The sequence below is a fragment of the Haliaeetus leucocephalus genome, unplaced genomic scaffold (genome assembly GCF_000737465.1).
Source record: "Haliaeetus leucocephalus isolate CR32 unplaced genomic scaffold, Haliaeetus_leucocephalus-4.0 Scaffold373, whole genome shotgun sequence".
Taxonomy (NCBI): Eukaryota; Metazoa; Chordata; class Aves; order Accipitriformes; family Accipitridae; genus Haliaeetus; species Haliaeetus leucocephalus.
The window spans coordinates 728,295-746,123 of NW_010972809.1; the positions used below are offsets into that span (position 1 = coordinate 728,295).

General features: G+C 39.7%; 1 protein-coding gene across 1 annotated transcript in view; it reads right to left on the minus strand.

The window, feature by feature from the left end:
• Window positions 1-10,248: 10,248 nt before the first annotated feature.
• The window catches only part of CDKAL1 (CDK5 regulatory subunit associated protein 1-like 1), a 418,113-nt gene continuing 410,532 nt past the window's right edge, over window positions 10,249-17,829 (minus strand). Inside the window, exon 16 of the mRNA XM_010573154.1 lies at window positions 10,249-10,511. Coding sequence (XP_010571456.1) covers window positions 10,305-10,511 — 207 coding nt within the window. The 3' untranslated portion in view covers window positions 10,249-10,304. The remainder of the gene's footprint in view (window positions 10,512-17,829) is intronic.

The following is a 17,829-nucleotide window of genomic DNA, read 5'->3' on the forward strand; positions in this document are numbered from 1 at the left end:
AGCTAACAAAAGGGACGGATTGGGAGTCCTGAAACATGAAGTCTGTTCTACCCACATAAATATCACTTCCTGGGAGGCAACCAGCACGTTGTGCTTCCATAAAAAAAAAAAAAAAAAAAAGGGGGAAAAGAAAAGCTGTATTATGTATGTATCTCTAGAGATCAAAAAGAGAGTTACTAGCCTAAGGGAAAGACACGTCGACAGTAACTTTATATGGCCTTTGTGATCAACTAATCCCGAGCTGATCAGAACAGATCACTCAAGTACTGTGAAACCCCGTAGTTCAGCAACATCGTGCATGCCCTGTGGGCCGTGACCTTAGCTCTGCAGTTCCTGAGCACACCTTACCTCTGAAGCTGTGTCGAGGTCTTCAAACAACAACTTTATGGCTCTGCTCTACTGTGCTTGCACAACAGTACTCAGTTTTCAGTCACATATTTGTGTGGCCACAGCATGCTACTGCAACTCTGTAATTGAAATAAAGTGGTAGAATAAGGATCTTTCCAAAGCCGTACCAGCAAGAAGCAGTTCAGCCTGGAAGACTCACGCAATCCTTGTCTTTGGCCCAAAGTGTGGCTCTCTGGCAGCTCAAGCCAATGTAAGTCAGCCCCTTCCTTGCAACGATGCTCATGCAACAGCACGGCGAGCCAGTTCAGCAACACGAGCCAGCTCAAAATGAACCCCGTCAAAAAACTGCTTCAATTAGACGAGCTACCTGACCCAGGCAGTCTCACAGCATTACTGATGGTGCAAGCAAGAGCTGTCGATAGAAGGAGGTAGGACAGAAAGGCAGCAGCCTCAGTTTAAATCTGTTTGGGCCACTGTAGCCACTCCCTGAGGCTGCCACAGTGATTCTAATTTCTGGGAAATTAGCTTCAGCCTATAGAAACTACTGTGACTCAAAATTTGTTTTTGTAAGAGGACTAGATGAGCTGCAGCTATTGTATTTTGAAATGAAAATGGTTAATCTGCCAAGAACCGAGGGAAACATAAAAAAAAAGAAAAAACAGAAAAGTGAGCAAAATACTGTAACTGGCCTTTTCATGGATAAAACTCTTAAAATGTAGCTTACTTTAAAATCATACTGCATCACAGAAAATGGTTATTTAAAATTCTTCCTTTGCTTAGGTCTTTGTATTATTTACAGCTTGTCCCATATTGACAATTACAAGGTATGGGAAGAATCATCTATAGCATTCCTTCTTCATAAGGCCAAAACTTCTGCTTTCCAACTAACTCTGAAGTGCCTAAGAAAAGAGGAGAAAAGTTTTATGCTTGATTTGGCCATCACACCAGCTTGCTTTTACTGCCTGAAACATGAATAGCATGTCTAGATAACTGAACTCTGACAACTGGAAAATCAGACTAGTTAGTACGCTGTCATTTTTTTTAAGCAAGGAGACCTTGTCAATTCTACCTGTCAAGTGAGTTTGGGCCAGATTGTTAAACATTTCCAGAAAACAGAATAAAATATGTTCCCTCCATGGAGCAGACTTTCACTTACTTTCCTTGCTCACAAGGACACCATTAGACACCACAGTGCAAGACTGTCCACAGGACTAGACTTCATTACTGAAACTATTCTGCTCGAGCTACTGCTGTGAATGGGAATCACTAGAACTTTAGTTTCATGGATTTCCTGGCAGATAAGATAGTACTTACCAGTTGCCTCAGCTTCCCTACATTTGCACCAATATGAAGTACAATTGGCAGTAACCCAATTTCATTATTCTTAGTTAGAGGAGTCAATAAGTGTGGAAAGAGAAATGAAATGGGCAGCTAATCAACACAAAAATCAGATATTCTGAGGCCAAGAAAGTGTTTATATGCTGATGACTCATCTTTTGCAGCAGTGTATGCAGCAAGAACAGGAAATACACTATTGAACTCTCTTATGACAACGTTGATGTGAAAGGCCGAAATAGCTTGTTGTCCCTGCTGTGATTCAGCAAGCAGGAACCGTAATCCTGGATTTCTGCAGAACATACAAGTGCTTCCGAGCTCATTAAAGGACATCAGAGAATACAAGGCTTCTGCAGGATACATGGTAAGTAAATGCCTTTCAAAGACTGTGAAAAGAAACGCAGGTGACAAAAGGCTGGCCCTGGACGCCCTGCCGCTGTTTGACATACAACGCGTCTAAGGCTCATCCACCTCTACTGCGGCAAACCGCTGCTGCTCCGAGGTAAGGGAAGAGAAATGTTCCTCCATCCTTCTACAATGGCATGAAAACTTACTACGTTTGATAGCGATTTTACTTCTTGTTTTAAACCTACTAACCCAAATGCAGAGTTCACATTGGAACACAGCTGATAACTATTCTAGAACAAACTTTCTGAACTCAGAAACTGCAATTCACTACAACCTTTCATGAATATTTGTACAGAGGCACAAGACAGCCACTTCTTTACAAAGTCTAGGAACTTTCTCTTATCTGATCTTTTATCATTTGTTTTTCTTCTTGCGTAGCAGAGGTTCCATAGAGGAGGTGGCTACAGCAATGTATAATACTACTGTCCTGCAGTGGTAATTCTTACAGCAGATATCTGCGGGGGGAAAGCAATGAAATTATCTGTGTGCCTGATTTTAATGTCACTATAAATTATTAGAAATTGAAAATTTATCAGTGGATTTAGATTAGTTAGCTTAGCTTCATCTTAAAAATAAAAGTGAATGATTTTGTTCAGTATTATTTCAGAGTCAGATAAAATAGGTTTTGGGAACAAGAACATGTGTTTGCAGAAAAAAAACAACCAAAGAAAACTAAATAAAAACAAGAAGGTCTCTCTTTTTAGAGCTGAATGGGAAGGAGATATGGAAGTGGAGGAGGTTCACATTTGTACCAAATAATTTGTGTCTCACAAAGCCAAAGCTATTAACTGCTGTTAGGCTCAGTTTTATCCTTCTGCTGGAGACTGTCATTCAGATTGCCCTTTCTGCCTACTAAACAATTCAAGCAGGACAGAAGCAAATTAAGGCTGCTGCAGCATAGCCAAGCTGCTATCTGTCTTTTTTTATTTCCTTAATATTACCGTAATACTTGGAGATTAAGCTGTCCCTTGAGTGGGAACATCCTTCCCTCCGTTTTTGGTTATCTGTGTGGTTGACTCGGTAACTTGCTCACTTGTTTCCTTCTGCTGTCTCATAGTAATACTCTGCAGACCATGTCACACACGGGCCTTTAGAATCCCCTGTATAGAGATCTTGTAGCTAATGATTGCTAGATGTTGACTTTTACAGCTCGTAAAGCCACTAGCGGGTATCAAATTTAATACGTTCAACTGACATCGATGTATTTATCTCTTGGTTCGAATTACTACATTTCTGGGGTTTGCAAGGTTAAAAATAATATAGCACAACAGAAGAGGCCTTTTAATACTGCTTACTAGCAAATGGGAGTTTCTGATAAAATCCAAAGGCTATGGCAACCAGACGCTACACAGTTAAAGGAGAGACACTGCAACGCAATGGCTTCCAAACATTGATACCTCTGGCAAATCAGCTCCACAGGAGAAGCAGCATTCTTGTTTTCAGGGAAGCAGCCACCATGCTCAGACTAATACTTACCCTTCTGAAGACACATCATCTTCCATAAAACAAAAGGAGGTGCCGAGAGCTTGGGCGAAGCAGCTGGAAGAAAGGATAAGAGAGAACGTAGGCTCACAGGGAAGGAATGGAACGGAGGTACTTAAAAACCAGATAGTCGAAGCTTGCAATCATTAAGTAGCATGTATTATTTACTGAATGCCATTGGACTGAGGAAGTTTCTTTGCTGGTCACAGTTTACCTATTTTTCCTATGCTGCAATAAGAAATGTAATGTTTTGACAAAACAAGGTGATAGGTGACAACTAGCTGGGAGTGCCCTGCTCCATAAAACTGTACGTGCCCAACTCGCCGTCAGAGGCCAGGTGAGCTGGACTGCTTTTCTCCGACTGTGATACTAGCGGCAGTAGCTAGCGTGGTGAGACAGACTGCTCTAACACAGCACAGTAACCCCACGAGTTATGAGCAGTTGGGAAGGGTGTCTGTGCAGCAAAGCCTTCCAAGCACCGTAAAACAGTTTTACTCTTCAGATTATACTATAATGAGATCCTAACTATGCAAAGTCAAATCTCCCATGATGTCACGATTTTCATCACGTTAATTTCTCTCAGATCCCCAACTCACACTATGTGCCAAACAATCATGGCCCCTTTTTTGGTGTGTTCATCATCTCCAAGCTTCTCCTGTAATCTGTAACCCATTGCCAACTAACCATTTCTACACCAGTCCCCACAAACACCACCCAGGAAGGGAGTAGACACAATATTTTATGCTCAGTTGAGCACAACTAGCCTGTTCTCACACTCAATGACAGATGGGACATTTAAAGCACGCAAGTTGTAGGCACAAATCTGCATCATGATCTGGTCACCAGCATGGAATTTCACTCCATTACCTACAACCAGCATTCAGCAAACCACCCAAGGCAGATTGTTCTCTATAAAATATCATGTTAACAACACTTTTCAAGAGGAACGGCTATCATTGCTAAATAGTTTCCAATAAAATATTGTTGAAAAGATACTCAAATATTATTCTTTCTCCATTCATGGGATATGATTCACACACCTTGCCTCTCCCCCTCAGTGAAAAAAGAGCTAAATCACCACAATCAAAAAGCAGACTTTCCCCCTCTTGAGCTGGTTAGGTTTTGCCAGGGGAATATTCATCCCTCTGGAATGCAGATTAAGCATTTAGGAAAGAAGCAAAAGGTGCAAAGAAGAGATTTTGCATGTCACTGTACAGTATTTAGCTTCCTTCTGAACTGCTAATGCATTTCTCTGGTGATGCAGCTACTAAACAACACCCCCTTGTACTTAAACATATCTTGTCAAGGTTGGTTTTTTTTTTCCTTTTCTTTTCCTTCTCCCTTCCCCCTCCTCTCCTCTCCTATTCAATGGTAGCTCTCTGCACCTGGGGGGATTTTCATACCTGGAATTCACATGTTAATAACTAGGACTCCATGAAGAAGTTCAGCTGTGAATACCAGGTGTATGATGTTGCACTGGCTGGTGGGTTTTTTTTGTACTGCGTATATCTGCACATCTTAGTCTACATTACTGCTGTACTTCAATCTGCCCTAGTACATGTAATTTAGTCATGCTGGATTTTTCCAGCAGTACATAAGAAATGCAGTTTACTCTGAGTGATAATACAAGAGGGAGCAACTAATGATTACAGGTGGAGAAAGACAAGGATGCACAAAGACAGATCTTATGATCTGTTTTAGGTGATGATGTAGCTCTCATTGTTGCATAAAAGTTTCTCATGATGTTTGATCATCACACCACCTTCATCGACAGACCACGTATCCTTACCTTCCTCTTTCTTACCTTCCTTTCCTAAGAGGATCACATGGAAACTTAAACACATTATCTAACTGTTCTTTAAACTCTTGACATTGATAAAGGAAATTTGAATGAGAAGAAAGTTAGGGAACGGAGAGAAGCCTATGCAGATAGTGAAAAGGTGTAAGAAGAGGTGTGGAACAGAGAAACAAAGAGATCCAAAGATCTTTTCTGCCATCAGCCTGACTACCTTTTTGACTGGAACACAGGCACTTCCATGACTTTTCAAACAGCCAGCTTGTCACAACATAGCACAAGGAGATCTACAGCATAAATGATCCAAATCCATAACCACAGCTTCCCAAGCAGGAGTTAACAGACTTTGGGATACCGGCAGGTGCAGGGACATAATTATTTGTTACAATTTTTTTTTTTAATTGGGCTTCTTTAAAATAAAAATAGGACTATTCATAATTCGTCTCCCCTCCACAAGCTACTGAAGCATCTTCATTGAAAGAAAAAAGCATTCACTTCAATGTTAAGTGCATGCATGAATGAAATATGTAACTAAAAGACATTTAATGACATTTGCACAAATACTTTCCTGCGATCATTCTAATTTTAATTATCTAGTGGACGAACCCTGCCTCTGAACAAATCAAAGGGTGCTTTAAAAACAGTCCCAAACTCCGCGGGCTGGGTCTCCTAGTTCAAATCTGCTTTGCAGCTTTTGCACTAATATTTTCCATTTTGCACCCTAGCTTTACAGCCTCTCAATTTCTTCCTCTGTTTTTGATTTCTAAATGCTCTTTGTTTCTATCTATACAATCAAACATAGTGCACTCGAAATAAAACATGGGTTATAAGTATGTGAAAATAAAACTCAGGAAAGTTGCAAGCAATTTTTCCAGCAAAAAATACTATATGTTCAAAAATACATAAATAAGATTTTAATACGCCTCACACAAACAAGCACATGCCTACTCATTCCTCCAAATTCTCAGAGCTCTTGCATAAGACTTTTATACTTGTCTTAGTTCCTGAAGTTAGACACATCTTAAAGTTAAAAAAGATAGACTTGTTAATAACACACAAATGTTCATAGACATAACATCTTTACAGATATCCTCTGTGAGCAGATCAAGCCACTCTCCATATGTATTTAAATGTAGTGGAAGGCTGGAGTTTTTAAGTTGTCAGATCTGTGCCTGGGTAAGAGGGGCTCTATTTTCACTCTTCGAGCAGTGAGAGATTAGCAGCTTGAAATCACTTTGACAGTTTCAGTTACTCTATTGCATACCGCAGGGAATTTTAATTCCAACCTGTGAAATTGTAATTGCTTCTCAAGAAGAGCAGAAGGATTCTGGGTAATGGCCACAGCCAAGCTCAATGTCAGAGTTGCCAGTTGCTGCCACTTCAGATATTACTTGCTGTTATTCAAAAACCACTCCAGCTTTCCATACGGGAAGTTGAACTGGGGAGTGAAACTAAATTAACAGAAGCTGTCAGATGTTCAGAGATGTGCAGGCAATGATGTGATAGAGGTGGATGAACTCTCCTCAAAAGGTACCTTCTTCTTCTTTCTCTCTCCTGCTTTAGAGAACAAGTTTTACAGAGACCACGTTTTTTATTTCATATTCTTTTCCTAACAAGTATACCATTAATAGAAAGCTACAATGAAAAGATTAAATGACAAAGTCCTCCAGCATCCAAACCCACGCACAAGGAGGACATAAAAAGTGTGCACTTAATGTTATTCAGAAGAGATTTAAGATGTCTTTGCTATTCAAGTCTTGTGGTTTGCAGGATTCCTCACTGAAAACAGCCAAAGAGAACTCAGAGCTACCACAGACATTTCAGAAAAATAGCTGAGGCTTCCTTGGTACCAAAAGGAAATTAGATTCTTTTTTGCTTTGGAAAAAACCAGGCATTGAATGTAGATTGCTTATTAGCAGACACATTCTCTAGTGATGAGTGTGTTCACGCACGTGTAAGAGTGAGATCAATTGACCATGGGGAAACTTCTCCTGCAATGACCTCATTAACTCGGAGTGCAGTAGAGTTCTCATCCACCCTCATGGCTTGCAAAGAGAGAATACTTGGTGGAAGTAGGCCTCAAACATACTGCTGACATAAAAATTAAAAACACCACCTGGCATGGCAGTTAGAAGCATTCAGGGAGCCAGACGGGAGCAAAAATCACAGGTCAAATGTGTTTGGGTCAACCCCTTCCATGAAGCAGATACACTTCTACAATTCACTCTATACTCACTGAGGTTTCCCAGCAGCCTTCAACAACAGCCTGAAGCAGCATGCAGTTTGTGTTTTGCCTGAAGGTCCAGATGAGCTGTTTGACCAGAATTGACTTGTTCAGCTCAGTGGCTTTGAAAGCTTTAGTTGTAAATAAACAGGAGCAAATGACAAACACTCTACTGCTCTACAATACAAAGTGTCAAAAAGCCCTCTCAAAATCTAAAGGAAGATAATAAAATACTTGATAAACAACACTTCCTACTTACTGGGTTAAAGCTCAGTTTAAGAATATACTGCATCTGTGGGCAATGACATTTACAGAGTCTTCTTCACCCTCTTTCTGTATACTGCATTATTTCTAAGAAAATAAGCTGGTCCCATTAAAGCCAATGATGCACAGAATCTAAATCACAAGCTTCGTAAATCTCTAACAGCTGATGCAATGAGTCTGTAATTGCTATGATTAGATAAGCTAGAGTGGCTGACAGAGAGAGTGCTAGAGGCATAGAACATATCTGCATAGTTTATTCCCATCAAATGCAAAAATTTGGCTCAGATATAATGATTTTGTCAACTCATAGTTTTCCTGAAAATCTTGTGATATATGGTACTTTCCTGAAAATTTCAGCTCCCAGAGTCAAGTGGTTTTTTTCTGAATATTTCAGATTTGTTAGAAATGTAAATTACTGATTGTTACATATTCCTGGTTGTAAAGAAAAGCCTGAAAAAAAAAACCAACAAGCAGAAGCTAATCAAGAGCACAGTTTTTTAAAAAAAATCTCATGAGTTTTGAGTCTTGGCTCATGACCTTCAGTGGTTGCAATAAGCACTATAATACTCAAGTCATTACACACCTAATTTCCTGAAGACAGTTACATTTGTTGCTATAATTTACAAGCTGTACTGAAAGCATCATGGTGGAACTTCCTGATTAATTGTCTGTAACTACTAGGTATCCTCGTTTTATAAAGTACAAAGCATCCTTCCTAGGAAATTATTCATCTGCACTGTAGAGCCACTGTACTGGCTTTGGCTAGGGTAGAGTTAATTTTCTTCATTGTAGCTAGTATGAGGCTATGTTTTGGATTTGTGACCCAACCAGTGGTGATAACACGGGCGTGTTTCAGCTGCTGCTGAGCAGCGCTTGCACAGCGTCAAGGCCTTTTCTGTTTCTCACACTGCCCTGCCAGCGAGCAGGCTGGGGGGGCACAAGGAGTTGGGAGGGGACACAGCCGGGACAGCTGACCCCAACTGAGCCAAGGGATGTTCCAGACCATAGGACGTCATGCTCAGCGTGTAAAGCTGGGGGAAGAAGAAGGAAGGGGGGACATTTGATGTGATGGCATTTGTCTTCCCAAGTCACCGTTAGGCGTGATGGAGCCCTGCTGTCCTGGAGATGGCTGAACACCTGCCTGCCCATGGGGAGTGGGGAATGAATTCCTTGTTCTGCTTTGCTTGTGCGTGGCTTTTGCTTTGCCTATTAAACTGTCTTTATTTCAACCCAAGTTTTTCAAATCAAGTTTTCTCATTTTTACTCTTCCGATTCTCTCCCCCATCCCACCGGGGGGGTGTGAGCGAGCGGCTGTGTGTTAGCTGCCTACCAGGCTTAAACCCCAACAGCCACGTAGGCAGCTCAGCTCCGTCTGTGCTGGGTACAACACAAACATACTAAAAAACCCCAACAAACAGTTCCTGCTCTTAAGCTTTTAAACAGGCTTTTTAAAGTTTGGCTGAAGATCCAGAAAGGTGACAAGGCACGAACGAATGAACAATATCATGCAGACAGCTTCTGGCAGAACTGGGCACAGAGTCCAGTCCCTGACTGACCAGCACAATCTCAAGATGCGTGGAGATCCTGTCATGACAAAAATGGCTTGAAGAAATAATTAGAAATTTGCAGTGTGCAAAATGTAACCTCCCCACTAACAAAGCAATATTGTCTTTTACACAGCATGATCCAATGCACAGCTAATACAAGATTCACATGTAGGTCTCTGAGCATTATACTAAATCTATAGAGACTGTATTAAATCAATCTTTTAACAGAACTCTACGACCAGAACTCCATCTTCCCATTCAATGATAAAAACCCAATACCTTTAAAACTATTTCTATGTAAAAAATAATTCTTGTATTAACAAAGCCTAGTAACACATTGTGAAGTATAGAGAGGCAAGATGGAAGGACAGAAATTCTTTCAGACATGACAGCAAAATAAATAGCAACAAATGACAAACTTTAATGGCCCAGCAGTGTTTGATTCTAATGCAAAAAGACACATATAAAACCATCACACTGCATTAAGCAAAATTTTTAAGAAAGCTTTAAATGTTTTGCCCATAAAAGATTACCAACATCACTCAATGGAAAGATCTCTTATAAACCTCATGAGTTTCCTGCATGCAATTTTACCTGCTACAGCAGTTATGAAAAGAGTAAGCAATGCAAACATTGCGTCATTTTAGAAAAAAAGAAGAGGAAAGATGCAACAAACTGTTCTGTCAATCAAGGATCTCAAATTTTGGCAAGATAGATCTCCCTAGAGCTTATTAACATTCCTATGATGGCAGGAAAGGCATAGGGTGAGTACAAATTATTGCCCAATTCATATTAGCGCTTTTTTAAAAAAAAAAAAAAGAAAAAAGAATTTTTGGTAAAAGTATTTCCCTTGAAGATTTTAAACAGCAGTTTTATTGTTTTCATAAAAGCCTCATTCAGTTCACAGTTCTGTTTTCATTCCTCCGTAGTAAAACATAACAAGAACTGCCAGTAGAGCCAGGCTGACAGACAGTATCTTCAGTCCACCTCCTTCTTGTTGCCATGGGAGCTGCAAAGCCATCCAGGAGCTGAGCGGTGTTTTCACTGGGATCTCAGCAGAAGGGTGGGCTTTCCACTTTGTGCCGTTCTGTGGTGCATGTCTGAACTCCTGTGAAGAAACACACATATTAAGATTGAATCTGTGTTATGTATTTCTGATTGTACATACCAAATACAGATAAAATCTCCTCTTTATATTGAGGTTCAAATTAATACCCCTTTTCAAGACAACAATTCAACCTGCACTGCATCGTCATCAGTATTTCATACAGAAATCTTACCAATGCCATACAAAGGTAATCCTTCTAATGAAATTAACTGCCAAATCAGTGAAGCTGTTAGCAACAGAAACAAATCTCCAGACCTCTCTGTCATCAAAGAGAGTTTTTTGATGATGATTTTTTAATTTGTTTATTTTGCTGCTATCTCACTACTCTCCCGTTTTTGGCTTCTTCAAAAGAAATGTCTAAGCAGTGATAAAGGGGACCACAACACAACAATCCTTTGCACAGCAGGGCTCTTCTAAAGTCAATCATCGTCTCCTGGTGTGCCAGCTCAGTGGTGCTTGAAAATCCTCCCACAGGGCTTTTCCTTTCCCCTGACCCTCAGGAGGCAGCTGTGCTAAAACACTCACCTTCTCATTCAGCATATTGAATCCGAGTTCCCTGCTGCGCCTGCCGTTACCATTCTCAACCTGACTGCAAGCACCAAGATACCCCAGAATATGAGGACTTTTAACTGCAGGACAAGTTACAGATGTTGAGTCACTATTTCAGCAGAAAATCCAAGTGGAAAGAATAAGAAACTCTTCTCTCTTGCAACCTTGTTCAGTTCAGCATGCTAGCATTGCAGATACTCAAAAGGAAAAACGTCTATAAAAACTGTAAAATGGTGACATTTGCAAGAGGCAGAAGTGGTAAAGGTGTAATTAAGCAAGGGTGTAATGATCTTGCATCATAAGATTCAATATTTCTGTTCATCATTTCTTTTTTCCTCCCTCTATTTCAATAATCTCTTAGGAACTCAACTGAGCTTAGCTGGATTTTTAATTGGTTTGAAATTTTCCAGTTAAAAAAGGTTTCTGATTAATCCATTTTATTTTTTTTCCCCTTCGTGTTTCACGTAAAACAAGTCCGGGACCCAGAAAGTACCTATCTGGATAATCTTGTATTTCCAAGCAGCTGAAACAGCATCACATGAAAATACAGACCAGATGACCGACTCCCTCTTTTACCAAATGTATTTCTGGGCAAACTCAAAGAAGTATCAAAGTTGCAAGAAAGGTGCCTGCCCATGAAAGTGTGACAGCACAATTCAAACTGTCTGTAACTGCCTCCTGTTTTCCATTTCAGGAATCAGATCCATTATAGCAACTGTAGAAGGAAAATAATGATTACTGCTGGTTAGGTAAGTAAGCATCAAAGGGGCAAATGACAGCCTGGCTTAAAGGCTATTCTAACATCTGAGGTACTGTTGATTTAGGCCACAATTCACACAGGCAGAGGGTTACTGAGCAAGTGACCTATGAAATGAAGATGACTTCTCATATATACTGCACCCAGAAGACCATCAACCGGGTAAACAGAGGAAAGGAAACAGGTAAGTGAATTGGGGTATAGTTCTCCACAGCGTAAGGCACAATAACAACACTACTCCAGCCTATACTGTGCAGAATATGTTAGCTTCATCAATAACTACAAAACTGCTTCACATTGTTATTAATTACAATCAATTTGAAATTTTAGTAACTGGCCCCAGCTATTTTATCCCCTCAAATCAAAGCTGATTAACCTGCAGAATGAACCAGAAACCATACAGTATTAAGGTTTTTTTATATATGAATCAAAACTCATGTGTAATTTATTCTTTCTAGACATTATGAAGCCTTTCTTTTCTTTGCAGGTCTCACAGATCTCTACCAAACTAAGGCACATAATTTATGGTCATGACCTGTTTTTGCATGTATTGTTGGTACATTAACAGTAAGGCTAAGGTGATTTAAAGGAATGGATATGGCCATAAAAATATCAATACAACCAAAGACTGATTTCTTCTTATATTTAATTTTCACTGATTCACGACTTAAAATTTGGCTGACTACAGTCAGACTCCCAACTCCTTATAAATATTTTTACACAGCTTGATAGTCAGTAAGGTCCTGAATATTTAGTTGTAGAAGACCAGATGCTACCCCTCAGAAAACAGATAAAAAGGGCCAGTACCTCATAAATGACTTTGTAACTTTTTCCTCAATGCTCCTCTTCATGCTCAGCCTCAGTTCCTCTCTAACTGTCTCTGCGAGACTGGGGCTAGCCAGCAAAACACCCCAAACACAAGTTACAATTTGTAAAAAGTTTTGAGGGCCTTTTTTTCCCCCTTTACTAACAGTTAAATGCATCAGTGTTTCATGCATTCATTCATGTTCCTGTGCAGTAGTTTTCAGTAGTGATTTCACCGGCACTTCATTTCTGTTTTACGGTTTTTCTGTCTTCCAACATAAAACCAAATAGTCTCATCTTGTTGGTATAATTTTGATCATGAATAGCCTATACTGTTTTTCTGTTACCATATTGTTTTCCTAAACCTCTACTGCAACATGCAATGCATATGCATTAGGTAGTGCTGCATAGTGCTAGTAGGACAGAACGGCAAAAGAGATTTTAGCAAGGTTTACAAAGTTCTGGTGGTGGGGAACACCACTGTCCCCATGGCCAGTTGTCCTAGTGGTATTTCATCTAAGTCAGCCTGTAATGTTGCGAGGCCCATTTTCTTCCCTACTTTATAATATTTCCCATAAATTAGATGATTATACTAATACACGAAACCCATCTTTAATTTTCTTTCATAGATGAAATTTTTCTTTTACAGTATTTTACTAATATTAAAACTTAACTGGGTTGGAGGTACTATTCTCACAATTTCACTATGCTTTTGTTTTCATTCTTGTATTTTGAACTCCGATGCATTTGTTTCTACTGGTAGTCACATTTGCTAAACTGCTCAAAACTTTCAGATTTTCACAGTATCTCAGATCATATAAGAGATTGTCAAACAATTTAAACCAGAAGTTTTTCTTTCAACAGGTGCATTTGTGAAATACTACTACTATTACTTTGCTAACCTGAATTCTTTACAAATCTAAATGTTCTTTTATGGACAAAAAGATCACAACTTGCAAACTAAAGCGACCCTTTTCTTCAAGATGTACTTCACAGGTTATCACTTAAAACACTACTGCATTTCTGTCTGATGATGTGTATCTCTTCAGGTGATCCTGCCAAGTATTTTCTTTCAAGAAAAGTAATGAATATGTTCATCTGATCCATATTTTCTCAGAACTATTCTCTAGTTTGCCCCAAAATTCTGTTTTCCAATACCGACACATGGGTAATATCACCATCTTCCTTGAAAATTTCCATCATTATTGTCACAGAAGACGCATTTGTAAAAAAGGGTACATCTGGTTCCCTGCAACTGAAAGGCTCCTTTAGAAAATGGCAGTCTTTTGTCCCCCTCTGCAAATCGTACCGCAGCTTTTAAAACCAGGATAATCTCTCAGAGACACCTGCAGGTAGATGCCTCTTCCTAAGAGTCTGTCATGCAGCTCCGCAAGACACGGCACAAAACTCTCGCTGAGAAGAGGAAGAGCTCTGCTAAGCTGGCCACGTTCTTGCGCTTTCTTAAGCCTGAGCTAAGGGCTGAGCGGCCCTCGCTGAGTCTGGACAACAGTGACGTGCCTGCCTGGAATATAATCAGTTCTTACCAACATACAATTATGATATGCTGTGGTAGTGAAAAACACTGTATATATTTTTTTTTTTATTTGGGCAAAACGTCCTTCTGTAGGCTCCGTTTGAGGACCTAGTTTTCAGGTAAAGTATACAGTATATATTGTAGTGTACATTGCATGCACAGAGAAGGAGGGGAGAGGACGAAGTGACAGAAACTAAAACTAAAATTAAGCCTTCTAGAGTAGACAAGGCAAATTACAAGAGCTGCTTTGGGCTGTCATATGAGCTTCTGAGTTGCAATACCGTAGTGCTGTATTCCGAGATCCTCTCATATATGTTCTTTTCCCTAAAGCTTTCCATATGCTGTGCCTTGAAGAGCTATCTAAGACACCTTCAGAAAAGACCTTGCATGTTTTGTGGGGAGGGGAGTTCTCCACAGAAAACCAAGTTTATCAGAGCTCTTTCATACACCTTTAGCGTCAAAAAAACTGGTTGGAGGCAAAGATCTTATTTGTTGAACTAGCAGTTACGCTGGTCCAATCCCTGTGTTCTCACTTTATAGAAATATTAATTCGGAAAGGCCCATAATTGTATCTCTAGATAAAATATTTGCAGTGCATTAGCTTTTCAAGAAAATCTTCAAGGCATTTTTGTAATATTCTGAACTGATATAACTGGTGATACTTACTACACACAATCACTACTCAGAGTGCAAGTTTCTTGGGCTGAGCTCAGAAATCACACTTTTGTAGCTGCAAGACTTGGGAAGATTAGCGTAAGGATTAAGTTTAGTGGAATTTAGAACTAAATCCAAAGCCTCTTTTACCCAAAAATACTTGGAGGCAATCCCAAGGTAAAGAGGTTTCCAGAAATATATGTTTATACTAATTTAAGTCTTGATAGGCCATAAACTCTTTGGTAGACTTGTTAACAGGGAGCATTGCTCTCACTAAAAAGGACTGCAATGAAGGAAAAGGTACTCTAAGATTTAAACCTATATACTATTAATCAAAATGAGGCAAAAAAGGGAAATTATCAAACTGAAATGCAAAGACAGACACTTTGAGCTAAGCATCTTGTATTTCCATAGAGGCAGCCTTTCATCTTGTTTTGGCAGCCACAAAGTAAACACAAGACTTTGCTAATAAGGTATAATATAAATTATTAAACCATCTAGTGTATGATCAAATGCATTTCTGATTATTTTTTGAATAATTCTGTCTTGACGACTGCCAGGAGTAATATATTTTGTGTACTCTTGCGCAGACCCATTGATTGCTGTCTTTCTGAAGCTCCAGTCCCAGACTTAAAATGCTGTGCATGAAAGAAATATATGATCACATCAAAACCTAAGCTTTGGCATCTGTCGATCACAGCCTAGCTTTTTGTAAGATCTCACTTCATGTTAGTCAACAAAGACATGAGAGCAACTCTTTAGCTCTGAGCTGAGGTTTTAATAGATTCAAAACATTTCTTACATGCAAATTTCTTTTATGGCTCAGGGGCACTGTTAGAGCTTGAAGTGTTAGCTAACTGCTGTGAAAAACTACTTGACTGAGCATATCTCAAGATAAATTAGACTTCTGAATTTTTTAGCCCGACCAAGTACATCTTACACACTTGTACTACTGGGTTTAAAAATATGGACTTTTATATAATCATGCACAAGTCTGTGTGACAAATTAAAAGAAAACATGTTAAAATATGCATTACATATCCTACTGCGCCATTTGAAACTCTGGGCTATTACACTTCGGAGGCATTTTTCATATTTAAAAAACAAACAGTTACTGAAGGTCACATAGATTACACATCCAAAAAATATGTAAATTAAATTTTATTGAATAGTTCCGGAAGACACATTTAATTCTGTAGGTATTAAGAGAGCTCCTTTGATTTATTACTTACAAAACTCTACCAGCCTTCTGCAAATGTGGAATGCTGCTCTTAAAGTAGAAAATAAATGGCATACAAAATATTTTTTTCTAATGGAATTAACATGGTAATTCCCATAAGAAGCATCCCTGTGACCATGTATTCCAATGAATGCACAGTGCTATGTTGTTAAGAGAAAATGCTGTCTACAAGCGTGCTTGTGTCAGATGTTATCAGCTGCACACCATTCCAGGAATTCACTGATTCCAAATACACACGGAGTTTACTTACCCGTTTTAAGAAATGGGAAACCTTGAAGAAATAAATAAAGCAGCCAGGCACTTTTGCAAAGGAATTTCATATTGCTGCTTCTTTTTGTGTGCATATACACATATGTGTTTGAGTATGTGTGTGATGTATGACTCTATGCTTTAATATATAAGTGAGGGGACAGAACTGAGCTGAAGGACAAATACAGACTTATTATGAATTTCTCAGTAAATGGTCAGAGTCTTAGCAATAATTAGGATTCTTAATCTGTTAACCCCAAATCATTACCACTGAAGTTATAGCAAGAAAATAAATTAATCAAAGCATCCTGTAAATAGCTGCAGTCACTAAAACTGTCTTGCTGTCTGTCATAGGACCCTAGGATAAATCGGACCGCATCTGGTCCGTCCTCCTGCTCAAAAAAGGGTCAGTTATGGCCTAGTTTGCTCAGGGGTTTAATTAGTTGGGCTGTGAAAACCTCCAAGGATGGAGACTGCACAGCCTCTCTAGGCCTTTGTTCCCCTGCTTGACCATCTTCATGGGGAAAATGTTTCTCTTCCCACCCAGTCTGAACCTTTTGTTTCAACTTATGCCCACTATCTCTCATCCTCCCACACGCACCACTGTGAAGCACTTGGCTCGGTCTTCTCAATAACCTCCCCATAGACACGGGGGGAGCTTCTGTTAAGGTCTCCTGAAGCCACCCCTTCTCCAGGCTTGAACAAGCCTGGTCCCTCAGCCTCTCCTCACAGGCCAAGTGCTACAGCCCCTCACCATCCCTGCGACCCCACGCTGAACTCGTTCCAGTTACCAATTCCTAATTTATAGCAAGATCACAAAAAATGACCCAGTCAAGTCAGGTCAGCAATACTCCTAGCAGCTGGACCATGGTCAAATACAAACATAAACCACATTTAATTATGGAAGGATATAGAGATTGATTGGCCTTAAGCTCAGATGCATCACATCTGACAGTTTCTTCCATATTTGTCATCCCTTAGGGAGATCATCTTTAACTAGGGCCTACCCCTGACCTGCAGAGCAAGTCCACAACATCTTTTTTCCCTCCTAGTAACACTTGCATGATCTGATTCCTTTGGTCAGCATAGAAAAAACACCTTTCCCATTACTCAACTACCTCTCACCTTGATTATTACTACAATCTCCTCCTGCCTGTCCTGTTTTCCTTCTACTTCTCCCCATTTCTCTCTTGCATCATCTGACCATATGGCCTCTCCTAATCAAAAAAAGCAAAGATGCCAATAGGAACACAGATTTGGAATGACATGCCATATCGTGACTTTCTATCCATGTCACAGACCCACCTCTGGAACGTCCTCCTCCTACATCAACATTAAATTGAAACTTTAATATTCCCTTGTAAGAGTATAAGAGAAATCAATTCTTTCTCTGTAAGTTACTGTACCAGAACTTCCCACCATTACTGTAAGGCTCCACTGGTATTTTTCTTGGCAGACATCTCGCTGCTGTCTTCCAGGTTCTTACTTAAGGGTAGGCCCTTGCCTACCTACTTCTTTTTCCTCCCCCAAC